The sequence below is a fragment of the Drosophila simulans genome, chromosome 3L, assembly GCF_016746395.2.
Source record: "Drosophila simulans strain w501 chromosome 3L, Prin_Dsim_3.1, whole genome shotgun sequence".
NCBI lineage: Eukaryota > Metazoa > Arthropoda > Insecta > Diptera > Drosophilidae > Drosophila > Drosophila simulans.
Window position 1 is genome coordinate 3,995,685 of NC_052522.2, and position 13,226 is coordinate 4,008,910.

Here is a 13,226-nt window from a genome sequence, read left to right on the forward strand (position 1 = left end):
CTTTCGAAAATGAGTGAAGTATTTAACACTCATTTGGCCCAGAGATGCACTGAACCAGCGACGTGGTGTGATCTTTAGACCCAGCCAGCTCGCTGGCAATTAGATGTAATTATTCTATGCAATATGTGCCGCATATGTATAAAGTTTTTTTTTTCATTTCGATTTTGGCGCGTGACAATTGCGGGTGGGCCTCAAACCGAGAAATCGGCTTACTCGAGAGCTGGGGAGCCAGCCCCCAAAGTAGATTAAATTGGCCCAAGCAGAACTGACTGAATCGAAAATACGACGAGCCCAGAGCCGAAGCTTTGGCGCTCGCTTTTGAACCGAAGCGGTTTCGAATTTGAAGTTTTTAAACCGTCAACTAAGCTCGCTGCGAATTTAGTGGCGAACGAGCCAGCCAGTCGACCAGACACACGAGCGCGAGTTTGAAATCGAAAACCTGGCCCAAACTGAAATTCAAAACCGTCGAAACCAAACAGCAGCGATCGCAGATTGCAACGAGCGTGGGCCGCAATCGGAAGTGTAAATATTTGGAAAATAAACAAAAAGCGCAGCAGCCGGAGCTGCAACTAATTGAAAGCCTAACCCGGCTAATTGCCAATAATGAGGATTGCCGAAATTGGCAGCAGCTGAGATAATAGATAATTCGGAAAATCTTGTGCGTGTGTACGGAGCCGTGAAAAGCCAACGGCAAATAAATTGCAAATTAAATCGGGAAAATTAATAACAAGACGAAAGCAGCGAAGGATCACCATGAAATCGTGGCTGGTAAGTGGCCTTTAGTTGTAATCAGCGATAAGTTGTGTACAAGAGTAGTGTTTGGTGTGCGAAACATAAAATCGGCAACAGTTCGTCGTGATAGGGATCAAAAAATAAAAATAAAGGGAACACAAGCCAAGGGTAACTAGTTTTCCTCCGTCTTGACCTCGTCGCAGCGGTTCTTGTTCTTCAGCAGATAGGTGGCCAAGTAGCTGACCGGATCACTGGGGCGATCCCGGGCCAAAGCCTGCAGTCCGTGCAGCAAAATGGGGGCCACCGTCTGGTCGAGGTACTGGCGAACCGGCATGGAGCTGGTGTCCGGACGCGGCTTCTGGCAGGCGGCGAACGCATTGATGCCCTCCAACGATTGCTGCGAGTTGGAGTCGTTCTTGGCCACATCTCCGCCGCCATTGACTTCCAGCTCTCCTGGGGAAAACGGCATTGTTGGGCTGAGGGGTAAAATCAAAAATATTACTCCTTATTCGACAATTCACTTTTGTTTCGAAATATAGTATTTCATACTAGATTGTTTTGAAAGTTTAGCAAAATCGTGTTGCTGTACTTTTCTCACCTTTATTTAAAAAATATATAAATTTTCGTTTTTTTTTGGTTTTTTTTTTATTTGAACAGAGTTCTAACTGCTTTGAATGTTGTCTTGAAAATGATGTGCCTATAGGATTTACTTACACAAGCTACCAAAGCAAAAGTCATGGCATGCTAAGTGACAGCTAAAAAAAAGATGGTTACACTGAAAATACCTTAATATCGATATTATTACAAAATATTAAGGATATTCCCATGTTAAGTGTGCAGTTAAGAAGTAGGTCGTGTTTAGATATTTAGAGAATGCAGTTTTGTTTTGTGGTCACCACATCATTTTCTATTGAGTGCCTTCGATGATGTCACCCAGAGCTTTCCCATCACTTTGTCGCCGGCTTCGGCTCGAAATTCAATCACCCTTAGTCGGGTCGTAAATCAGTCCATACTTCCCATAGATAACCGCCTGACCTCGACCCAAAATTTATGTGAAGCGCTTAAGATTTAGGAGCAGCGTTCGGTTTGCTTTGCGGGTTTGGCCAAACACAAAGTCGGGGGGGAATTAGCCGCAGCAATTATCTCCTAAGTGGCTACCAAGTAGCCCCCACTAATTAAGCTAAAGGGGACCAAGTGCAATGCCCATAAATTTACGTGCCCCCCAATCTGCAAACTTGATTACAAAATGCCCCAGCTGGCTGTGGGGCAACCCTTGATCGGTGGGGTGCCATAATCCAGTCGTCGTCAGTCGACGGCGATGTAAACTTGTTCTGAGAGTCGTAGAATCGGTGTAGAATCGCCTGCTAAATTGTTTGCTTATGTTTGGCAACACTTTTAAACTTAATTGCCACCTGTAAATCACACAAATCTGCACGCCATCTCACTCGCACCTTCCTCTATAGATTTGTCGCTGCTTTTTTATGCGAAATTTATTGAATAATTCATGGGAAGTGATTAGCACATATTTCGCTGCGAGAAACCAGAAACCTGTAGTTTTTGACCCATATTTTAGATAATTTTCGCCAGAAATTTGAATACGAATAGAAGCCGGGTCAGAAAACAAATACAGTGGGGGGTAACACTATATGTTCCTTAACTGTTTTCAAAGGCCTCAATCATTCGGTTTCCACAAAAATCGTGCATTACACGGATGATGGAGGCTTCCCCAGATATCGATCGGCGAAGAGAAGCTAGAGAAGTGAAGAGCACGCCAAAGGTCACTGGCATCTTATGATGATCATAATGATGATGATGACGCAGACGATTATGTGCTATTCAGATACATCGCACTCCAACTCAGTCGGCGTATCTTGTATCTTTGTATCTTCGTTGAAGTGGGCAGCAGCACGTGGGCCTAACATTTGGTTAGTTGTGAAGGGAACTGAGAAAAGGGCCAACTGCAGCCCACAATTGCGCAAATCTCGAGGGAAGAAGAAAAAGATAGCGATAGGTAAAAGAAAGAGACCGAGCTTAGTATATGCAAATCAGTTTGAGCGGCGTCAAAAACCAAAACACACGAAACAGAAAGATACAAAAACAGTGTATTTTTGAAAATACTCTGGAATCGAACATATAAATACCCTAAATCAATATTAAATTATAATTAAATAATTTACATTTTTAATATATATAATAAATTATAAATTAATGCTGCATACACTACTACAATTCAACAAACACCAAAATCAAAATGTTTGTACACAGTACTGGAAGAAATACAACGTACATTAATAACAATGTAGAAATGTATAATTAAGTAATAAATATCCGCTGTTTATGGGCCTGAGTTTCTCTATCCCTTTTGTTACAAAGTGGCTCATGAATATATCACACCCCATTCTAGGGCACTCAAAGAAAACAAAAACAGAGCACAGCTGAATTAGAGCAACTGAATTAATTAGCGCAGTGGAATCACTTGCCACATTTTACTTTTATTATTTATGCGACCTTGAGGGAGATAGCCTGGTCCAAAAAAAAAAAAAAAACGAGGGAGCTGGCGGAGTGACAAAAATAAATTCAAATTGCCTTTGCCATTTTGTCTCGCACTTTTCTTCGCTTTGGATACCTTAAAGGTAAACTCGAAACATAAAACAGATTAGTTGCCCTATGATAATTATGCAAGACGCTCCTAGATGGATTGATATATGGGCGTCCGATTTCTGTTTCTCATGTTTTTCATTTCACAATTACCCATTATTAAATATCATTTCAAATGGAACCGCCCCTGCCGGCGGCTAATTCGCGTTTTGTTTTTCTGCATTTCACGCATAAATTATTTGGCCATAAACTGTTTTGGCCACAGTCGATCGATGATGCTGCAACTTTTTTTTTGGCCACATTCCGAGATATCGTTTTATTCCAGACGCTGACCCAATTCCTTTTCTTCGTCCAGAGGAGGTGGCTAATTTACTTGGCCACTCGACTGAATTCTATCACGGTTCACACGCCGTAGAATTTTGCACTGTTTTTTTTAATGGCCTTCTTAACAAATTAGCAACAGCTGCTGTTTTGCAGTCGAATGGGAAGCGGATCCAAATGCGGTCACAGCCATAAGTGGCGGGTCACCTCAGCAGTGAGAAGTGAGTGATGTGGGAAGATGTTCTGGGTGAGACTCAGCGGCAATTAATCCATTAGGTCACCCATGAGAGTACGGGTAATAAACGTTTCAATTTTAGTGGCCACTTTCTGGATAAACTACATATAATTATATAGAATATTTCGTTTCGTAATAAATCGAATTCATAGTTACAACTACAAAAGTTCCAAAGTATCTTATTTTGAACTGCAACTGCATTTGTCAATGTGACAGCATGCTACGGATATAATTATTTAAATTTCCATAGGGTGTTGGCCTGGAATCCTTCGGCTCACAATTCCATTTCCTTGTCACACTTCTGTCTGCAACGCCCCGAATTTTCGACTGCGCATAAAGCTATCTGGCTATCTGACAGTTCGCAGTTGTTAGAGTGCAAACGAGGCAACCACGCTCGCAGGCAGCGACAATCAGAGGCACTTTTGCCCACACAAAAACTGACAGCCAGCGAGGAACAATGTCGCCAGTTGATCGGGGAGAATAAGAAATATATGCACAGATACCCAGCGTATAATATGAGTAAGTCCCACGCATGGGACACCAGTTGAATGCCAGATGAGGGAGCTGCAGAGGGGCTATAGATGCTAATCAATCCGCTTGGCATCGAAAGTATGCCAAAGTCAGTCGGCTTGCCTGGCCTGGCCCTTTTTCACATTTTCCCAACCCAGTGGCAATGGAAATTTCACACGGCAAAAAACTATCAGCAGATTCGGTATCAAATTGCAAATAAATGAAAATATATATGTTTTATTTTAGTATGTATTTCTTTCAAGTGCATCGGTTCGAAAGTAAAACACAAAACAATTATCACACATAGCTGGCATTTTTGCATATACCGCTGACACAGATGGCGCCCGAACAGGGACAGGTGGCTGCCAAAAAATGCGGCTTTTCCCACACAGCAGCTAAACGCTTTCCGCCGGGGTTCATTTACACGCAGCGCGCAAAACAGAGTCGAATTCAGCGCCGGCAATTACTATGATTAATTTCGCTTGATATGTGCATCGGGCTCTTGGGACTCTTGGCTTTTCGGAGGCCCAGCTCAGGCGCAATTATGAAATACGGCTAAGCGTTTGGTGGGGGCTTTTGAGAAAGAAGCCAGGCTAGGTGGTGTTTGGTTGCATGCCCGCACGCTGACAATGAAAATTGGGCGAAGGAAGGGGCTGGGTGGGGAGAAACAGCAGTTTATACAACACGAAATTAAAACACGAGCGAGCAATGAACAACTGCCTGCATTGGCCCATGTCGAAGTAAGTCGAAGAAGTCGGATCGAAGTCGCAGCTGAGCTGAAAATTAATGCGATAGCAATGTGCTCGTGCAGCTTTCACTCTCTTTTGGGGCCGAATGTCAGCCGGCTGGGGTATTTTTATTCCATTTGCTTCGCTTTTTTTGGCCACCGTTTCTGGGGCTCAGATTGGGTCGTCCATAGCCGCCCAATTGGAGCAGACGAGGAGCAGCACAGCTCCCACAGCTGCCAACCGCCAACTGCCAAGTGCCAAGTGCAGTGCCAAATTGCGGAAACATTTTTGGCGACGAAGCGCGAAGCGACGCGCAAAAAAGCCAACGCGCAAAACAAAAGACTTAAGACACGAACTGGCCGAGATGGCTGGATGAATCAACAGCTGGCGGCGCCGTTTGGTGCCACATCAGGTGGATTTTCCACTTGGTTAGCGGGCCACACTTTTCCTCTCCATCAACTCCCCGCCACCAGATGTCGACCTTCATCATGGGGCATTACCCAACGCCGATCAACTCAAAGAAACTCCACTCCGCTTAGTTAGTTCCACTCTTTCACGCCTCGGCAAATTGGGCGCAGCCCAGTCGGAAGATCGGAAGGCGCCCAGAACAGACGCTGTCTGGCTCAGGTTCTTGTTGTGCAACTGATTTATTGGGCAACTTATCTATCGTAGATTCTTAAAAGCAAAGAGTCTTCTCAGCTAATATTTTAATATATGAAATATGCTAATAATAATGAGCTCATTGCGTAATTGCTCATAAAACTATATTATCTGCACTCCGCCCAAAATCTATAAAAAAATGCATAAGCTACGAAACATAAATTTCATTTTATACGACTAGTTACGATTTCCAATTATAGTCAGCTCTACAATCAATTGTGGGTGCTATGTAGAGCTGAAAAAAACATTAAACTAAAGTAAAGCCAACTTGTTTACTGCGCTTTTCATTCTCGTTATGCAACCGTGTAACTCATTATGCAATTTTAATAATTGTGTCAACTGAACAAAAGTGAAATGTGTCGGAAGTGTCGCCTGGTGGAAAACTTTTGGCGCCGCTTCGGTTGCCAGCTGTTAAGTTCATAGCTCTGCCCCTGAGTTGTCCGCCCACGTTCGTCGCTTCTGGATGACCTTGCCGCTTTGGGGCGGCACACATAACCCATATGCATATGACCATTTGTGCCTCAATAATTGTTTATGGCTCTCGATGATGAACATTTGTTTTGACAGTCGCCCAATGCATGTCAATTGCATGATTATCGCTTAATTATCAATTCCATTCTGGTGCTTTGCGTTTTGTGTGTTCCGTTCTGTTTCGTTTCGCTTCGTTCTATGCGTGACTATTGGGGATTTCACACGTCGCATCCACTTTTCAAATTACAACACCCATCCACGCAACACTCACTCGAATAATCGAGTTATCACACCGCGAGTGCCGCAAATATGGAGAGCAGCAGCTTTAAAATGATGCAATAAATTGCAGTGCAAAATGTGGTTAAAGCGGGTTTAAATGAGTGCGGGTTATGCCAAGAATGTAAGCGAATCGAATTAGGAATACTTCGTAATTTCTAAAGAAATAGTTATATGATATTGATATAATTTTCAAGATCTTCAGTAGAATAGCTTGGATGTGGAATTTGAAGAAATATATCTTTAACTATTACTAGTTTCATCGAAACGCAGTGTATGATGATTCCATCAAATCGATCTACTAATATGATTCAGTAAAAGTGAGATCCGATTCAAGTTGCACATTCTTTGCGTGCAGTTGACTGATAAATTCTATAAATAGAGATTAGCAACAGGCAGCAGCTGTCTGGTAGAGAACTGGGTTACTTAGGGGCTGTAAATCAACTATCGGTAGTGGTTCGGATCGGATGAAGTGCCTCTGAATGGGACAAACAAGACAGGCAGCTTGCTGCGTGGTCGCCTTCGTTGGTTATTCAATTCAGGGGCGGGTTCTGGGAGCCCACACTCTTGACTTGGCCATAGTTGGAGCCTGGCCCAAAGGCATGGCTGCTGATCGTAGACACCATTAAGTGGATTGTATAACTGCTTACAATGTTCCTATATATTTTATGTACTGTTTTTGTTTGGTGGGGCCTCCAAGACAAACAGGAAATGCCGCAGCCAAAAAATCGTTGACCGAAAAAGGCAAGCACTTTTTTGTTGGCTTTTACTCTTTTAGTTTTTTGTTGTTTAGTTTTTTTTTTCGATTTTTTGCAAGTTACGAAAAGTCAAACAACTAACGAAATTTAATACAATTTTTTACGGCAGATTGTTGTTGTTTGTCAGCTGCTTCCCACCGCCAAAAATCTGTGGACTTTGCTCGAAATCTGACAGCGAGCTGTCAGTCAGAATTCCAATTCCCCTCCGATTTGCCCCTTGCGAAATACCCGAGTGGGTGTTTTCTATCCGTGAGGCACTCAAATATCTTTCGGCTGCTCTTAGTGTAATTCAATAGTCGTTGGCGGGTCGCATTCTTGGAATTGATTGTGCCTAATGAAATGTTTCATTAGCGGAATATAGGGTTTCATGTTTTGCGCGGCTGCAGTGTTTGTGGAATTTGAGCAATTAGAAATTATTACCTGCTTCGGTTAGCAGCTGACGGAGCTTAACAAGATTATTGACACAGCTTATTGACACGCTGTTTGTGACTTGTTATTATTTCATAAAATTTTGACAATAATATAAAAGTCCCCGCTCAGTGTGAAGTAATTTCAGTTTTTATATCTTACTTTAATAGCTTAATCACAAAATTAATTGACACCGTCATATACTTTTTAAGATCTCCAAGCTTGTGTCCTAAGTCTTTTGTTTAAGCTTTGACTAGTATATATTATATAATAGAATGAATTTGCTGTATAAAATGCAGATATAATATTATTGATCAAATATCATACATAAATATATGTACTAGTGCGGGGGACACAGCTTTAATGATTCACCGTTGTTGTTCTTAAACTCTGTAAGTTCGTGTCTTGAGTCTTTTGATATTAGCTGGAACTGGATTTTCCATTTTTGGAAATCTGTTTTCGATTTCATTGATTATTACGAAAAATATTATTTGTCAAGATTTTACTTAGAAATCCAAAACGGCGCTAAATATGAATCAGCATAGTTTTTCCTCATAACATGTAAACAAATATTTTCTGTGGGTTTTCCGGCCATCTGATTCACGCTACTTGTCTGGAAAATAATTTATTGAAAGCGGATTTGGCCACAACTTGGCCATGCTGGACATTCAAATCGCGCAACTGCAACATGAACTAAATTTTCCACAGCCGATTTCTGTGGGTTTTCATGCCACATGATTCACGGCATCCATCCCGCAGGCGGAAGCAGCCATCAGCCGCATAATCAAATTGAAAACGGGGAAATAGTCGAGTAGAAATCCATCACCACATGCACACTCCCCAGCGAGTATGCAAAAACACTCCCCGAAAAAATAAAATTAAAACCACCAAATCGGAACCAATCCAGCTGAGCCAAAACAAATACTATCCATGTGAGTCGGCTATGGGGATCGATTTGAAAGGCTATGGGCTTCATTAGCTCTTTGTTCGTGCCCAGAATGCAGGCAAAAATAAAGCATTAACATAAAATTGGAATTTTCCTTGCTTCATTTATCATCTCCGGTGGATTTGGAGCGAGCTGTGATCGTAATTGGAGTGGGTTTTAATTAAAAAGTGAACTGTGATCAGGCGAAGGTCACCAACAATGGGGAATTATGATTGCTTTGTTTCTAGCATTTTGCAGAATTCTTTGTTCAGCTCGGGTTTTTGGGGTCAGCTGAGCAATTTTGGGTTGCGTAAGTTACAAAAGAGGGGGGGTCCGAAGTGGGTGAAGAGGCTGCGGGGGCGAGATGGTTGCGCAACGGAAAGAAACTCTTTTTTTTATGTTTTGTTACCGTTTCGACAGGCAGCAGCAGCAACAACAAACGTCTGACAATAAAGTAAACAAAATTGCGCGCCAAGGAAAACGTGATTTTCCACTTTTGATCGCGCCCAAAAGGAGTTCGCCGCATCTCGGGCGATTCTCACGTAACCAAAGCCTCTGCGGCAACAACTCCAAATGTGCAACATATGTTGCAGAGTGGAGAGTCCCGGCAGCCAAGCTACCAACCGGTTGGCTTAAAACTGGCAGCTCGGGCTCCCAAATCGGGCCAGCAAATTTCATTCAGAGAGATGAAGCCCCGCTGGTGGCCACTTTTACTCTCGTTTTGGCCAAACACAGCGGAAACCGTCGCAATAATTTGCTCGCAATTTAATTCGTTGCGTTGGCCGATCAAATAAATCTCTATCTGCCCGCACGGAGCTTGTAGATACTTTTAGTTATGGGCACTGCGATTCAGACACGCGAATTTCTCACAAATAGACGCCAATTTGCTATAGTTTTTTCGGGGGTGTGGTTGGGAAACTGACAGAGTTTTGTTGGTACATTATGTCATTGGTTTTAGGTGGAAATTCAATTAGCTGTCATGGAAACAGTATAATGATTACTACCAAGAATTACTTAAATGCTAAATTTATAACAAGGATAGAATCAGTTATGACATATTATGTTTGGTATGCAATCTGAATATTACTTAAAAAATTTAATGTGGGAGTACAAAAAAAGTGTTTGGGAGGACTTACACTCTTGTGCTGACGTAATGCCTGTCTCCTTAATTTATGATTAATGGCCAAGTTTAGTCAGATGACAGAGTCATAAATCAATGATATATTATGCACATATCTTACAAAGGTGGGGCGAATAAAGTTCCCCCCTTAAGGAAAGTTCATTCTTCGCGGTTCAATTATTTTGATTATTCTGAAAAGTGTCCCAGCAACAATTAATTAAAGCGCCATAAATTGCGTCGAGCCAAGACGTACATATAGTATCGCCCCAAACGAGCACGAAATTATAATAAAAATGTCAGCGGCTGCCGAAATTAGCCAGTAAACTTGGCTCATAGCCGCTCCACCCACATCGAAACCCCCTCCGCCTTTTTTAGCCCATGGAAATTTATGACGGAATGCTAAAGTAATTGAAGCGTAAATGATTAAACGTGCGGGTGGCTCATACATTAGAATAATTGCCAGAAGTATTATTATTCGAGCTCCAACCTTAACCATGAGCGCGGGCAAGTCGGCCATAATGCCAATCCCAAGTAAAACCAAATCGAGTCATCTGCATTACACATACGCCACGTGAACCGGTTCGATTGATGATGGTTGGCTGATGTGGTTATCTATTCAGCTGCTACTGGTGGCGATGTTGATGCCGTGGAAAACACTTTCACATACTGCATTTCCGCACGCGCTTGCTGAAATGTTGCACAACCGCATCTCGTGCCATTGATTCCTCTCTGACCAGTGTCACCTTGACTCTGAAACATGCCACACACTGGGAGAAATATCTGGTAATGAATTTTATTTGCGGTGCTTACTCAAAATTAATGGCGGGAAATCACAATGATACTAAATACTTGTTGGTACACATAAACCAAATATCATTTTCCCCACTGGACATGAGTTGCCCCACCGGAAAGCCGCCAATGGATAGAGGACTGCCTGCTTTGGTTTGGGGCAGCTGCCGGCGGATGTGATTAGTGACCAATCCTCGATACATTACCCCCCCATAAAAACTATGATCGTAACTCATCGAAACTTTCCTTTCAGCTGGCTCTGGTGGCCCTGGCAGCAGTTGTAACTGGCAGCCAGACTCCCAGTGCGAATCAATACCATATCCAGACGGACGAGGGACCGGAGCGCTACTTCCGCTTCCAAACGGACAGCGGACAGTTCCGCAAGGAGAAGCGGCTGCAGGATGGCACAGTCATCGGTGAGTGATCAACGATGTCTATAGTGGGAAAGTACATTGAACTAATTGATTACTGAGTTTGATTTCGACAGGAACTGAGGCCTGGATCGATGCGGCGGGTTATCTGCGACAGAAGGACTACATCGCCGATAAGCAGGGATACAGGATACTGAAGTCCAAGACCATCTACGTGGGCCTAGGAAGGGCTGTTGAGGTAGAACTCGACTTTCAAATGAAAGAATTACTTAACTAAATATTGTTTCCCAGGACGCCATCAAATCCACCAAGGCGGCGCCAGCTCAATCGGGTGTCCTAGTGCATGGCGGCTCCTCGGGATCTTCGGCCAACAGTCTGGGCAGCTATCGGCGTCCCAGCTATGGTTACATTTCCAGCACCACGTCCACTACCACTCCTGCTCCATATCCGCCACCAGCTCTACTGGACGTCGAGGACTCAGGCGCAGGCAAGCTCAATTACTTGCCACCCGAACAAGCGGCCAAGATTGAGCCACAATCACAGCTCGGATTCGATCACTATCCGGATGAGTTGCCACGGGCGAGGGATCAGCTATTGTCGCCTCTTCCAGCCACACCTCTGAGTCCTCTGGTGGACATCCATTCCAATGGTGACCCTGTCCAGGACTTGGAACTGAATGCCATCAATGTGTACGACGCTGAAGCGGATCGGGCCTTCGGTCACGGGCAATTTGGATCGGTCATAAGTTCCACTACGGCCAGACCTCCATCGCTGGATATGCTACCACCACTGAGTGCCCACAGGCGTCGTCTGCGTCCGCGTCCGACTCCAGCTCCCGTAGCCATTGTTTCCAGCACACCAGCACCCATTTCTGGTGCTGATTTGTATGGCTACTCCGCGCCACAGCCATTCGCTGCCCCTGCCTATCAATTCGCTCCGCCAGCCACGTCCTCCACCACGGGATATGGCTACTATCCGCCTCCGCAGTCCCCAGTGGATGTGAACTCCCTGGAGGCGGCGCTTCTTCCGCCCCTGCCATCCAGCTCACACCGAAGACGCCTGCGTCCAAGGCCAGTCCAGAGTAATCACCTCGATGGGTTGGCCGCCTCCGAATACGATGGCGTGGGAGTGACCCGCAATGGATTCCGCTATGTGCTGCCCAAGCAGTACCACGAGGAGGAAACGAATCCGTCGGACGGAAAGCGAGCGGGCAGCTTTGGCTACGTGGATCCCTTCGGAATCCGGCGGGTGGTGTACTATAACGCAGCTCCCGGCAGGGGATTCGTCCATCGGAATAACAACCAGTTTGTGGGCGCCAATGGAGCGCCATACGATTCACCGGGTCCGGCGCAGCTGGTCAACGAATAGATAGTAGAGAATAGGATCATTCATGGAGATTAGTGTGGGTCGATTTATTGGGTTATTCAAAAAGTTATGGGGTTAGGAATCTAATAAATCTGGGTAATTTGTATTCTTCCAAAAGATTTTCCTATAAAGCTAGAAATGAAATCCACATAGTGAAATTAATATAATATTTATGTCATGTGATAAATTTTAAATGGATGCTCAGTATTTAATCAAATTGATATTTCGAAGCTAGACCTATAAGTTAGGTTCTAAAGATTTGTCCAAGTAAGTCCACCCACGCAAGCCGGGTAAATCGACCCACTCTAATGAAGGTGCTGCACGTATCCCGAATCCCGACTCACTCAACGAGGCACCAAAACTAACCGTAGAACCTCAACCAAGGGGAATCCCCCACTTACGATTAACCTGTACATATAACCACGCTTAAAGCTTTCCATTCTCAAGGTCCCACTCTTTTTTTTCTCTACTGCACGCACACACACAAAGAAAACGACATCTGTGTTAATTAATTTAATGCTTAATCACATCCAAATGTAACATAATTTATATATCGAAACACTGTGCAATTAGCGCTTAGAATAAGTTCATTAGGGGTACTCACTGCCGCACACGAAATTTATATTGTGTAAGTGATTGGGGAGAAATCGATTCACGTATTAATCTTGCCATATTAACAAAAAGTAAATTAATAAAACTCTCTGTTCATCACTTGGAACTCCCCATTCTGCCCCTTAGCGTAATTTATAAATAAACAATAAAAATAACTATAGCCGTTTTTTGGCCAATAGCTGTTCATTTCCGAGGAATGAATACCCGTTGCCTAAAAACCTTAGCCATGTATTGCGAAAAATGTTATTGTTAAGCAGTTTAAAGACAATAAAAAAAGTATTTAAATTATAAATATTTATCGTATTTTATTTATTGCTGAGTAAGTCTATGCCTAAAACTTCACTCAG

At 43.5% G+C, this 13,226-nt stretch overlaps 2 protein-coding genes and 1 pseudogene across 2 annotated transcripts; 1 reads left to right on the plus strand and 2 right to left on the minus strand.

Moving 5' to 3' along the window:
• Positions 1-346: 346 nt before the first annotated feature.
• On the plus strand, positions 347-13,166 carry LOC6736709 (WAS/WASL-interacting protein family member 1). The gene is made up of 4 exons (XM_002083529.4): positions 347-768; positions 10,785-10,947; positions 11,019-11,140; positions 11,194-13,166. The coding sequence occupies exons 1-4, from the start codon at positions 754-756 to the stop codon at positions 12,268-12,270; spliced, it is 1,377 nt and encodes a 458-aa protein (XP_002083565.1). The 5' UTR covers positions 347-753; the 3' UTR covers positions 12,271-13,166.
• LOC6736710 (protein dpy-30 homolog) lies at positions 749-1,483 on the minus strand. The gene is made up of 2 exons (XM_016170259.3): positions 1,331-1,483; positions 749-1,208 (listed from the first exon to the last, which is right to left on the minus strand). The coding sequence occupies exon 2, from the start codon at positions 1,199-1,201 to the stop codon at positions 905-907; it is 297 nt and encodes a 98-aa protein (XP_016030323.1). The 5' UTR covers positions 1,202-1,208; positions 1,331-1,483; the 3' UTR covers positions 749-904.
• LOC120284792 lies at positions 3,079-5,141 on the minus strand (annotated as a pseudogene).
• Positions 13,167-13,226: the final 60 nt, after the last annotated feature.

What these genes read in the sequence shown, in the direction of transcription:
- LOC6736709 (XM_002083529.4), top strand. An exon ending in GCAGGATGGCACAGTCATCG is followed by an intron (nt 10,948 to 11,018) that starts GTGAGTGATCAA and finishes TGATTTCGACAG; the next exon opens with GAACTGAGGCCTGGATCGAT. An exon ending in GCCTAGGAAGGGCTGTTGAG is followed by an intron (nt 11,141 to 11,193) that starts GTAGAACTCGAC and finishes ATTGTTTCCCAG; the next exon opens with GACGCCATCAAATCCACCAA.
- LOC6736710 (XM_016170259.3), bottom strand. Translation starts at nt 1,201, where the DNA reads ATGCCGTTTTCCCCAGGAGAGCTGGAAGTCAATGGCGGCGGAGATGTG.